General features: G+C 34.9%; 1 protein-coding gene across 8 annotated transcripts in view; it reads right to left on the reverse strand.

Moving 5' to 3' along the window:
• Positions 1 to 378: 378 nt before the first annotated feature.
• LOC137008204 (kelch-like protein 10) overlaps positions 379 to 12,478 on the reverse strand; it is a 29,517-nt gene continuing 17,417 nt past the window's right edge. For 6 of the 8 annotated variants that reach the window (XM_067370093.1, XM_067370096.1, XM_067370097.1 and 3 more), the window contains 8 exons: positions 11,952 to 12,077; positions 6,469 to 6,961; positions 3,886 to 4,305; positions 3,434 to 3,631; positions 3,110 to 3,259; positions 1,427 to 1,543; positions 1,062 to 1,153; positions 379 to 942 (listed from right to left, as the gene is read on the reverse strand). In XM_067370093.1, the coding sequence (XP_067226194.1) occupies positions 810 to 942; positions 1,062 to 1,153; positions 1,427 to 1,543; positions 3,110 to 3,259; positions 3,434 to 3,631; positions 3,886 to 4,305; positions 6,469 to 6,961; positions 11,952 to 12,019 (1,671 nt within the window). In that variant the 5' untranslated portion in view covers positions 12,020 to 12,077 and the 3' untranslated portion in view covers positions 379 to 809. Of the gene's footprint in view, positions 943 to 1,061; positions 1,154 to 1,421; positions 1,544 to 3,109; positions 3,260 to 3,433; positions 3,632 to 3,885; positions 4,306 to 6,468; positions 6,962 to 7,110; positions 8,473 to 11,951; positions 12,078 to 12,478 lie in introns of those variants that run through there. The other 2 variants (XM_067370092.1, XR_010892768.1) reach the window with 2 other exon arrangements.

Below are 12,478 nucleotides of genomic sequence, written 5' to 3' on the forward strand. Positions count from 1 at the left end.
TAATTTCTGTGTCATCCAAGCTCAATAAAATAACAATTACAAGTAAAAAGTCTAACAGCATTTCAGAACTTGATTTTTTATTTCACAACAATATATATATTTAAGTAATGACTAGAGGTCCCCTGAAGTTTTTAGAGTGTACCCCAAAGAGTAGACTTTGTTTGATATATTCAGATAAGAGAACATAAGAAAACACTGTATGTGGAACAAAAATCATGGTTCAGGTGTGATAGGCTAATTGTGATGGATTTGGTGCTTAGATATCTGTATTCATGTCTTGTTGAATATGTTGCTAATATTAGGTAGGCTATTTGCTTAGAATTATTTTATAGCTAAATAGGCTAGTAATTGTTCAGAATGAGAATGTATATATGTTTTTGTGCTTGTGTGTATTGTCAATAATGACACTGCAAAAATGATTGTAGGCTCAACTTTTTAATGCAACACAAAAGTTATATTTCCATGTGTAGATTATGCCTAAAATGCCACATAATCAATTCTTCTCACAGAGTTTAGCAATCATACACAATCTATAATCATAAAACAGACCAAGCCACCCTGAAAGACCAGTAATGACAGTAAAAGTTTGATAAAGCAATAAATAGTTTACTCAGTAAACAGAATTCTCAATATTAGATGTTGGTTTGTTGAGCTCCAGAGATCCCTTGCGAGATTTGAACCTACAGTCTTTTTAATGAACAACACTACACCTGAGAGGAAGTTTAACATTTAGAATACAGACTCTTTTTTTGAATGCATTTATTCAGGAAACATGACACTCCTAGACTGTCAGATCTGCTAGAAGGAGCTCATTCACTGTCAGACTCGTCTTGTGTCTGTACGGCGTCTCGTAGGGCAGCATACTCTGACATGTTAGGCAATCCTGATACTACACAACAACTCAGAGCACTGCGGTAAATGGTCATTTCATTTGCATCAAACCTGTGCAGAAAACAGATGCAGTGAATGCAATGAAATATAGCCTACATAATACTTATAGACTTATAGATATCTAATGCAGTCTGAAATGATCTGTGAGATTTAGTGTTTGTGGAAGTTACCATTCATCTGTCTTCTCATCGTAGGACTCTACATCACAGGTGGTGCCAATTCCATTAAAGCCTCCGACAGCAAACAACTGACCATTAACTACCTGGATTTTGAGGAAGGTAAAAGAAAAATAAATCATGTTTAACTTTACATGAATAAATCTTAGTAAGATGCAACACTTCAATTAAACAGGGTTGAATTTTTTGACTGTTGGAATTAGGTAGATGTTTTCTTAGTCAAACACGTTGATCTTTGAAGATTGCTACAATTTTATGGTGCAGTTAATATGGGATCAGATTTTTTTCCACCATATTCATTATCATAAAATCATTATTGTCATTTCACCAGATGCAGATTTTAATTGTCCACACCTCACCTCAATGCCAAAGTTGCTGCGTGGGTTGTACATTGCTGCAACGTCATGCCAGGTGTCAGTCAGCGGGTTGTAGGCCTCCACACTCCGCAAACGACTGGCACCATCATAACCACCGACCTTTAAATAAATTTAAATAAATAATATACATTTTTATGATGTATTCTGTGCATTTGTATGCACATCCATGCATGCTATTTACACATTTGCAACCTTTAAACTGTGATTGTTCCATATTTCTATTTGTGTCAGGGTTATTATAAACTAAATCCATAAAAAAACATTCACACTGTAAAAAATAATTTTCATGATTTGTTGTCATAACATTTTTTCCTTTGTCAAATCAACTTAGATAATTAATGTTGTTCAGATAACATAATATTCTGAGTTTCTGTTCATTAACCCAATTGTACGGAAGAGGATTAGGGCCAAGCAATAATAAAAAAAATAAAACCATCTCGAGATTAAAGTTGTTCAATTTTGAGAAAAAACTCGTTAAATTTCGAGAAAAAAGTAGAGATAAAATGTTTAAAATAAACTCGTTAAATTACGAGAGAAAAACTCGTTAAATTACGAGAAAAAAGTCGTTAAATTACAAGAACAAATTCGTTAAATTATAAATTTGTTCTCATAATTTAATGACTTTTTTCTCGTAATTGAATGACTTTATTTTCAACATTTTATCTCTACTTTTTTTTTCGAAATTTAATGACTTTTTTCTCATAATTTAATGAATTTGTTCTCATAATCTAACAACTTTATTCTCGTAATTTAACGATTTTTTTCTCGAAATGTAACAACATTAATCTCGAGATGGTTTTATTTTTTAAAATAAACTGTGGTGCAGTTTGAGGTGTCTTGGCAAAAGGGGAGATTGAAATATGTTTATCAGTTTGAAGTGCCCTAACAGGTAGCAGTCCTGTTGGATGAGGAAGATCCATTCTGATCTGCTCTGATGAATAGATCCATTTAGATCCAACTCTGATGGACGACAACAACAAAAAACTCCCTGAGACTTCCTAGCTCTTCCATCCAGATAGCAAAATTCTCTGTTTTTACTGTTATTTCTATTCCTTATGTTCTATTTTTATTATTCTTTTTTATGTAAAGCACTTTGAATTACCATTGTGTATGAAATGTGCTATACAAATAAAATTGCCTTGCCTTGCCTTTTATTATTGCTTGGCCCTAATCCTCTTCCGTACAATTGCCTTCGTTGTATTAAATCAAATTTTTATTTTCAATAAACTCAAAATTTTAATCCAACCAGGTAACTTACTTTTTTAAGTTAAACCAACAATTCTTTTTTTTACAGTGCAGTTAACTGAAAATAAAATAAACTTTAACTAATTAACTTAATTAATAAATTATTAAAATTTTAAAAAATATATTTATTTTAAACATATTTTTTATCAGTAAAATCAATATAACTAATAAAAATGACAAAAACAACAAAATTACAAACATTTTAAATATATATATATATATAAACTTTCACAGATTAGAATATATAAAACTATGACATAAATTACAAAAACATAAAATTACATTAATACAAATATTATTTAAAATATAATTAAAAATATAAAATAAAACTAATCAAAAACATTAAATATATATTAAAATATAAAAACTATAATAGTATGTCAATGATACATAACACTGATATGCATGTTTAATACTCACAGCATACACTAGATCTCCATAAGCGATCACACCGACACCACTGCGGCGGCTTCTCATGGGAGAGATGAGAGTCCACTGATTTGTTTCCGGGTTATAACTCTCAGCGGAAGAGAGACACTCGATCCCAGTAAAACCACCACAGATATAAACCTGACAAACACACACAAACATAACATACATGATGTTTGTGCACAATTATCACAGATTTTTCAGAAAAACACTCAGTATATTTTATATAATATTCCTATTATCATGCTCCTTCTGCTTTACGGGAATGAAGAGCCTCCAGCAGAAGAGTGTGGAGTCATGGGTGAGTGTTCTTACCCTGCCCTGCAGTGAGGTGGCGCTGGTGTCACTCCTCCGTTCATTCATGGGTGCTATCAGTGTCCACTGATTGGTGTTTGGATTATAACGCTCTGCTGTTTTAAGCCGCTGATGTCTATCAAAACCACCGATTGCATATATGAGCCCGTCCAGAACAGCCACACTAACATAGCATCGGCGTTCATGCATGGGGGCCACCTGCAACACATCAGATACTTTACATCGGTGTCCAAACACACATCAATAGACCATCACATTGGTTCTGTCCTATCAGTTGCAAAAAATTACAATGGTATTAACACAATTTTTTTAATAGTATATGGAGAACCATTATTCAGTAATATGGTCCATGACAATATCAAAGTAAAATCTGACACCATGACTGTACAATGGTACTTTTTTTGTAAAGGAAGCTGAATTAAAGTTACACCTTGACCTACAACATTACTCACCTCATGAAATGTGTGAGTGATGAGATTACATTTCCTCACGCTGTTGAAATACTCCACACCATCATAACCACCAACACAATAAACAAACTCCTCCAGGACCGCTGTACCATGATAGGCTCTGGGACGCTCATCGTCTTGAGTTATATTGACCCAGTGGTCTGCCTTCACATCATATGCCTCAATCTCATTGGTGGGATTGCCGCCGCTCCATCCTCCGATGGCCAATAGGATTGCTGAGGGCAGACGTGGGCGTGTCAGTTGATGTATGAGCTCTTGGTTGGTGGATTCATCCATGCTGAGGTCAAACATAGACTTCATTGCACTGATGATAACAGGCTTGCAGGCTTCATTCTCCATCACCAGTGGATTGTTCTTCACATTATTGATGAAGTAGTCTGATGGCATCAACCCCAGTCGAACCTGAAGCACAATGAAGGGAGAGTTTAGACTTTCAGAGCTGCTAGACTGCTGCAAGGCTGTTGCTAAGCAGTTCAAAGTTCAAAAATGAAAAATTATTTTCCAAAATTTCTTAAGATGTTAAGTCTTGTGTTCTGTAAAATGTAAGGATTAGTTCAGTTTAAAATGAAAATTATTCCAAGATTTACTCACCCTCAAGTCATCCTAGGTGTAAATGACTTTCTTCTTTCTGATGAACACAATCGGAGTTATGTTAATAAATATCCTGACGCGTCCAAGCTATAAGTTATAAAGTAAAATATCTAGCTTCCGCCAGACCACCTTCCGTATTCAACTTACTTTTTCGTAAATTGAATCCGGAAGGCGTAGGACGTAGCGTGAGGCGTTTTGAACTGCAAGAGGCATTAAACTTTCATAATACAGAAGGCGGTCTGGCGGAAACTAGATATTTTACTTCATAACTTGTTAAATATGGATATTTTTCTTACACAAACGCATCAATTCGCTTCAGAAAGCCTTTATTAAGCCATGTGGAGTATATTTATCATGGATGGATGCACTTTCTTGAGCTTCATAGTCATTGGTCCCATTCACTGCCATTAAGATTTGATGCATCAGGATATTTATTAATATAACTCCAATTAGAAAGAAAGAAAGTCATATACACCTAGGATGGCTTGAGCGTGAGTAAATCTTAAGGTGATGATACACGGGGCAACTTTTTGAGCAATGTTGCTGGGCAATGTTGCCGTCAACGGGCAACCTGATGAGACACAGGACAACTAATTATGGCAACAGACAGTTGGCAGCAACTAAGCAGAGAGGAGCAAATCTAATGCCAACTCAATAAATACTTTATTATAAACACTTGTTAGGCACTTTATTTTAACTTTTCAAATATTTTCTTCATTTTTATTAAAAATAAATGCCTTTCCGATCTGATTTGTGACAGGAAAAGGGAGAAGAGCGAGTTCGGCAAAAGGCGGATTCGAACCCGCGTCGATCGCATCAAAAGCTATTCAAATGTCAAACGCCCTGCAGCCTACGCTACAACAAACGTTGAAAAATCACGTCTTTTTAGTATTTAACTGAAATCATTCAATGGCTTAATTACAGCTTACACGCATTACTTTGGACAGTTGTTGGTATTTTAAGCAATATATGAGGTAAATTCGTAAAAAGATAAAAGTTCACACTCCTTTTCTCCACTTCACTGCCGCTGAGGGGCCGCCATCTTGTTTGATTTTTTTCTGAAATCTCCGAACCGGCCACGTGATCGGCTGCTAACATTCTGATTGGAGGATCTCAAAAAATTGCCCACGACCGATCTAACGTATCCAGATATATATTTGTTGCTCATTCTCAGTGGGAAAGTGCCCAAGCAAAATTGCCCGGCAACATTGCTCAAAAAAATGCCCCGTGTATCATCACCTTTAGGGTAATTTTCATTTTAAAGTGAACTAATCCTTTAATACAGTTTATGCTTAAAACAAGAAAAATATCTGTCAGAAAGACAGAAAAATAAACTTGTTTGCCCTTTGATTCAAGAATACTTGAATACCCATGCCAGGATTATTGTAGTTAAACTAAAACTAAAACCCTAAAATAAAATTAAAATAAACTTTAACTGAAATAAATGATTAAAAAAACTTAAACTAATTGTCAAGACACCATTTCTCATTTTCATTTAGTTGGATGTATACTAAAATAACTAAAACTGAAACTGAAATAAAATTAGATTACAAATTATAGACACATTTAAACCATACTAACACTTTAGCATGGGGAACAATTCACACTTTTAACTAGTTGCTTATTAGCTTGCATATTAGCTGTTTATTAGTACTTATAAAGCACATATTAATGCCTTATTCTGCTTGACCATATTCTACATCCTTAAATCCTACCCCATACCTAAACTTAAACACTACAACAACTACCTTACTAACTATTAATAAGCAGTAAATTAAGAGTTTATTGAGGCAAAAGTTGTAGTTAATAGAGAGTATGTGTTCCCCATACCAAGGTGATACCAAATTAATATAAATGACAAAACGACAAAACAAAATTGCTACAATTTTAACTAAAAATTATAGCAGAAAATGTATCTTGATTAAGAGTTATTTGAAATTTGTAATGTAAACAAGACAAAACTCTCTGATTTACCTTTGGCAGAAGCACGTCAATGGTTTGCTTCCTGTTTTCAGGTGCATAAATAATCCATTGGAGGACTGCTTCAAAAACCACCTTCTCCTGTTTAACGTTCAGCTCATCCTTTCCGATGATTTCTTCGAGTTGTTCCAGCGAGAGCTCCAGGAACTCCTCAGGTTCGAGCATAACCTCCTCAAAGTTCTGCAGGATGTAGTGCATTGCTTTATGGTGGAGCTTTGAGCAGGAAAAAAAGTCTTCTGTAAACCTGCAGATCCCAATGCAGTTCTCTGGGCATAAATTTTCCTCCAGGAAATGGCAGCAAGCATCAACAAGACCCCGTATCAAAAACTGATCAGCCGCCACCAAGACCTCTGTCACATATTCTTCTGTAATGTGTGCAGCTCCTGTGTAAGCAAACTGAATGATCTGAGACAGGGAGTCTTGGGACAATCCTGGAATTTCATAATATTGTTTTTCTGTGCTGCTCCAGTTGTTGGAGAAAAGAGCCCTGTGAACAAAATTCATTTCCATGCATTTATATATTTGGACTGCTTAGGCAATTTCAACAATATGATGCTGGCAGTGGAAATTATGTATGTAATTATAATTATTTCTTGGTAATTTGCACACAATTGCAGTTCAAATGCTTCTCCTCACCTAAAGTAAGGGCCTAAGGCAGACAAGATGATCTTGTGCGCTCGAAATTCTGCGCCATCTGCCCTGATGATCACGTCAGTGTGTTCGCCCTGGAAACGTGCCTCATCAAACAAATGAAACGCTGTTTCACTAATGTTAGTGTACTCCATGTTCTCTCTGATGTTGGTCTTTAAATGTATTTCGTCTTCTCACCTCAAAACTCTGATCAAAGTAATCTCAGGTTTGTGTCTTTGTGGCGACCCAATGCTCAGCAGAGTTCTAGAATGTCTTTGTGACATCATAGTTGCAGAGCTTGAATATCGGTTTGTGTTGGCTACATAATTATCATGGAGTTTGTTTTTATCAATTCTTTTTGCATGAAACATTTTCACAGTCACAAAGATATTAAAATTCATCTAATAAATTATTTTATTGGTCAGTGACCTATAAAGCATGGGATAATTATTCATTTGAACATGCAATCACCATTTTGATTGTACAAAGCACACACAATTTTTGACAGCAGGAGTTTTCTTGTATAGTGTGACCCCAAACAAGTTTAAGGCCTGTATGAAGAGGTCACACAAGGTCACACATAAATAATCATTTTCTATCAGTATCTAGGGCATGCTGTAGTCCAGATTAAAATGTTAAAATGTTTAAATTTGAAATAAATAGCCTATTATGTTTCTAAGTATTTAGTGCTGAGATGAACACCATTGCAAATATAAAAATCTGAATGGCTGTTTAAAACATTCAAATATTGTTCAGAAACAGATTAGCAACTGCTTTGTTTATGGGGTTACCGGGGTAACGGCTGCATTTCTGCTGTGTCATTTTCATTCAGTGTGTCTCCTTCACTCGTTCTGAACGAAGGAAAGATACATTGAGTCACAATTTCCAAGATGGGCAAAGATCTTAAACTAAACCATGTCAAATTATCCATGTTATCCCCATGAATAAAATTTAGAAATGTGGGTCTTTTATAAAGTGAATTTTACATAAAAAGCTGTTTTTTATTTATTTATTTATTTATATAAATTTAAAAAATATGATAAATCCTCCAAAAACTGCACAAACATGGAGTAAAAACATTAATAAATAGAATAAATTACATTTGTTTAAAAAAAACAAAAAAACAAGTATTTTGTTACAAAATTGCATTTTGTTGCCTGGGGTCTGTGGAGACTCCCGAAGACCCTGGGTGTACTTCCCAAACGAAGGGTTAAAACAGCCTTGTTACAGCCATTATGTGGGAAATTGTCATTATTAGGACCTGAGCATATTTTTGGTATGTTTTTGTCATTATTAGTAACGCCTAAGGTGAAGGACCCTATTGTTTTCCTAGGTACATTTTTCTCCAGACTTTCAGGCACTTTTGGAGCCCTTAACATGCTCAAAAACTCGTGAAACTTTGCACACACATTGGAATCATCGGCCATCAGGGCCGGGCATAAGTTGTCATGGGGGGGGGGGGGCTCTGTGGTGCACCCTTTTATATGGTTATATTTTATAGAGCACCCCTTTTCACCTACAGTAACCAAACTTCATACAGTATACGCCAGCCCAACAGGAAGTTGGCTATTATGAGTTGTTTGAAAAGTGCATTGGAATTTTATATACTTCTCCTAAGGGAATTCATCCGAATGCAAGCAAACTCAGTCAGCATGAAGTCAACACATTGAGGATGCTAAATTGTGAAGGGATATTAGATATCTCAAACGGTGTTGCCATGGTGAGGAATTAAAATAATGACAAAAATGGTAACAGGAAGGGTCTCATTATCTTCTAAACAATATATTATACACCATTTATTTCTATATAAAATAATACAAATATTAGAAATAAACATTTTATTTTACTTTTTCAATTAAAGCAGTATGTGTAAGTTAAAATATTTAATATTTAATTAACAAATTGAATATTTAGTGTAACCACTAGATGACAGCATAGGTATTTTTTTAGTAAGGTTGAGAAAATTATTTTTGCTGAAAACATAATGTTGAGACTGATAAAAATTGTTCAGACATAATTCTTTTATCAGGGATTGCATTTGGATATATATTTAGACATTATCAAAAACAACTTTCTGTCACAGTTTAGATTTAAGTTTTGTTTTTGTTTAAAATGTGTCATGGTTTGCAGGTCTGTGTGTTCATTTTGCTTGTCTTACTCAGCACACCTGAAGCTCATCAGTTGCCTTTATGTGGTGTGTTTACTCTTGCCTTTTTCAGATCATTTGTGCTCATGCCTGCTGTTTTTCCTGTCTTGTTTTGTTCCAGTTTCCTTTGCTGTTTGTTTCTCATTGGATCTGTCAGCAGACGACACCAAAGTCCCTTTAAGACAAGTAATTTCACTCGGCGGCCATCTTTGAAATGCCACTCGGGCATCCTGGGCATCATGCAATCTCTTTGAATGGGGAAACATCAAATTCTCCAAAACTGTTCGCCAACCTTACGATTAAATTTCATATTTAAAATCACCAATGAAATCTAACAACAACCGGCTCATAAATTTAGTTTCTAAACGCTCGAATCATGACAACAAAACTGTATTTTTCAGGCTGGATCAAGCTAATGCGCATGCGCAGACCTAAATGCGCGTCTCTTCGGAGGCGCGCGTCTGACTGTTTCTATAGAAACTGGTGATTCTAACTGCCTCTGAAGTGGTGCAATTACTTTACCAGTCGACGATTGGCTCTTTTTTAGAAGGCAGGACTTATTCCACCATATTGCGCGTTACACTTTGTCCCATTCAAAACAATACGAGTGACACGTCTTGTGTTATTCTATAGCCCATTGCATTCTCCTCATTTCCAAGGCCTGCCATTCACCATCTTCTACCCACGATTCTGACCATTTTGCTTAAATATTTCTCTGTTTCTAAATAAACTACAGGATCCTGAGTTATTTTCTGACAAAATGTAAAAAGTTTTTGGCTTAACTGCCTGGTAAAACATTTACAACTGATCTTAGATCATACTTAGATCCCTCTGCATTTGTGTGAATCTATATTACATGCTTGATGGTTTAGAGTTTAACCCTTTCATTTCAATTCTGCCTACACTACAGGATAAGAAATCTCTTAGTGTTTTGCTCTGTTTGAATGAAAAAAATAATGGCATAGAACCAGTTCATTAATAGTGCACTTAAAACATAGTTTTATATAATTAGTTTAAATTTATGTTAATAAAAATGTAAGGTACATTCTTGCTAGTTTGGAGTTTAACCCTTTCATTGCTGTCCGCAGTTGCCTACATTACAGTAAAATACATATCTTAGGCCTTATCTTTTAATATCAGTTTGAATAACAAAATAAATGCATATAACCAGTTCATTTATAGTCCCTTGACAATATAGTTGTATATAATTAGTTTGTTTATTAGGTTAAAAAAAAAAAAATAACCTTAACATAATTACTTCTAGAAGTACAACATTTTGAGATGCAAAATGATACATTTACATTTACTTGAAGCTGACCTATGACATCATTTCACATGCAGTTTTTCTAAATTTAAATGATCTCATGGATGTGGCTGTTGTGGTTCATGGTCATAGTGGCACCAGCTGCCTGCAGTAATTGTGGTGTATTCAAATTACTTTTACAAAGTCTTTTTACATTTACACTTTTAATGCATATTGCCCATCATGCACAGTTGCCCTGAAGCTACCGGGGTGGTGGTGGTGCCAGGGCTCGGGCCCGTCATTGCTGCTTGCAGCTATATTTTATTTATTATAATCATTTTGTTTTTATTTCCTATATTTACATGTTTTAATCTAATTTTTATTTTTAATCTTATTATGTATTTCTTTTTACATTGTTCACACTGTTTCTGTCAATTTTTCTATGGACTCCCGAAAACCCCTATGAGAACCTATCACCCGCACTGAAGTACTTGAATTATCCACAAGAGGGAGATATAATACAATTTTTATTGCTCTTATTGCAGTCAGTACAGTTTAAAAGATCATTGTGCATGAGATCTAGTGGAGGATCTCCAAAACCTTCTTATAAAAAAGGCAGTTAAATAATTTTGAGCTTTTTCCTCTGCACATATCTGCAATTCTAGATAATTTCTTAGCTATTCTAAGGAGAAAAAAAACAGACAGTAAGCCTGGAGAAATTTAGGACTGGAGTGTTAGGTGACCCTAAGCTCTGTAATCACTGGTCAGAATCATGTAAATATTTATAATTTTAAAGTTTTTTTATACTTTCTTTTTAAATGTGCAAAACTTTTAATGCTGAAAAAAAGACTCAGTTTACCTTTAAAGGAATGACACAGTGACCCAATCAGTTGAAATATAATCATCATTAAACCTTAAAAGCTTCTTATTAGACCAGTAAGAAGCAGCAGGCTTCCACCACATTGTATTGACGGTATAAAAACCCATTCAGTTATTACAGCATCATTGCATCTGGATATTTACAGCTAGTAATAGGATTTTTATCATTTTATCATTTTCATTTTATGAAAATGTCTTTAAATTATGAGGCATTAAGTATGAACTACACAATTATCGTGACATGAATTACTAAACTCCTTTTGAATGATGTGCAACAAATAGTTTTACGCAATGGAAGCAATCGTAAAAATCTCAGTAATTAGTTGCTAAATAAGCTAGAAATTTTATTTTATTTTTTCTGGTAGCCTATTTTTTCTCTTATTTTTTCCCAAAGCACACAATAATAATATATGTAAGCTGTCTAAAAAAATATATATATTATGATATGAGAATCTGCACAGACACTGATGTCAAAGCGAATGGGCGCGTCTGCACCACACCGTTTTATTGGTGCGCGCCCACGTGCGCGCCCACACAAATCCATATACACCGAGCAGAGAGACGCACACACTCGCTCACAAGGTATGAGGTAATTGTTTGGTCACGTGACTCCTGCAGTAGCTGTCAAAAGTGATACAGCAGCGCATCCTTGACCAGCCTGCCCGCTTCCAGCTGATTGGACTGCTATCAGGTGTTAGGGATCATCTAGAAAGTGCAGAAACGAAAAATATGACTTTGGGGAAAAATAAGAATACCAACTGCTAGCAAATATAATCAAGTCCATGTTTCATCAAAGAGTGTACATTTCTGTCATTATGAATACACTGTTAAAACATTATGCAGCGAACAGCTGTGCTATTATTACAGCAGTGAATAAAAGCAGTTTATTTCATGTTTAGCCTAAATCACCATAATTTAACTGGTTTGATCATGAGGGATACAGACAAATGAGACTGAGAGGATAGGGAAGTGACAGTGAGTGAACTGGCCTAAACAATATTAAGAAATGAGTCCCTACAAATACTGTATTGCTGTAAATGTGTTATTTGAGCACACATATGTTTGGAAAATAGCAATAAATCATCATTTTCTGAGGTATTTTCAAA

The sequence above is a fragment of the Chanodichthys erythropterus genome, chromosome 19 (assembly GCF_024489055.1).
Source record: "Chanodichthys erythropterus isolate Z2021 chromosome 19, ASM2448905v1, whole genome shotgun sequence".
In the NCBI taxonomy this organism is placed as follows: domain Eukaryota; kingdom Metazoa; phylum Chordata; class Actinopteri; order Cypriniformes; family Xenocyprididae; genus Chanodichthys; species Chanodichthys erythropterus.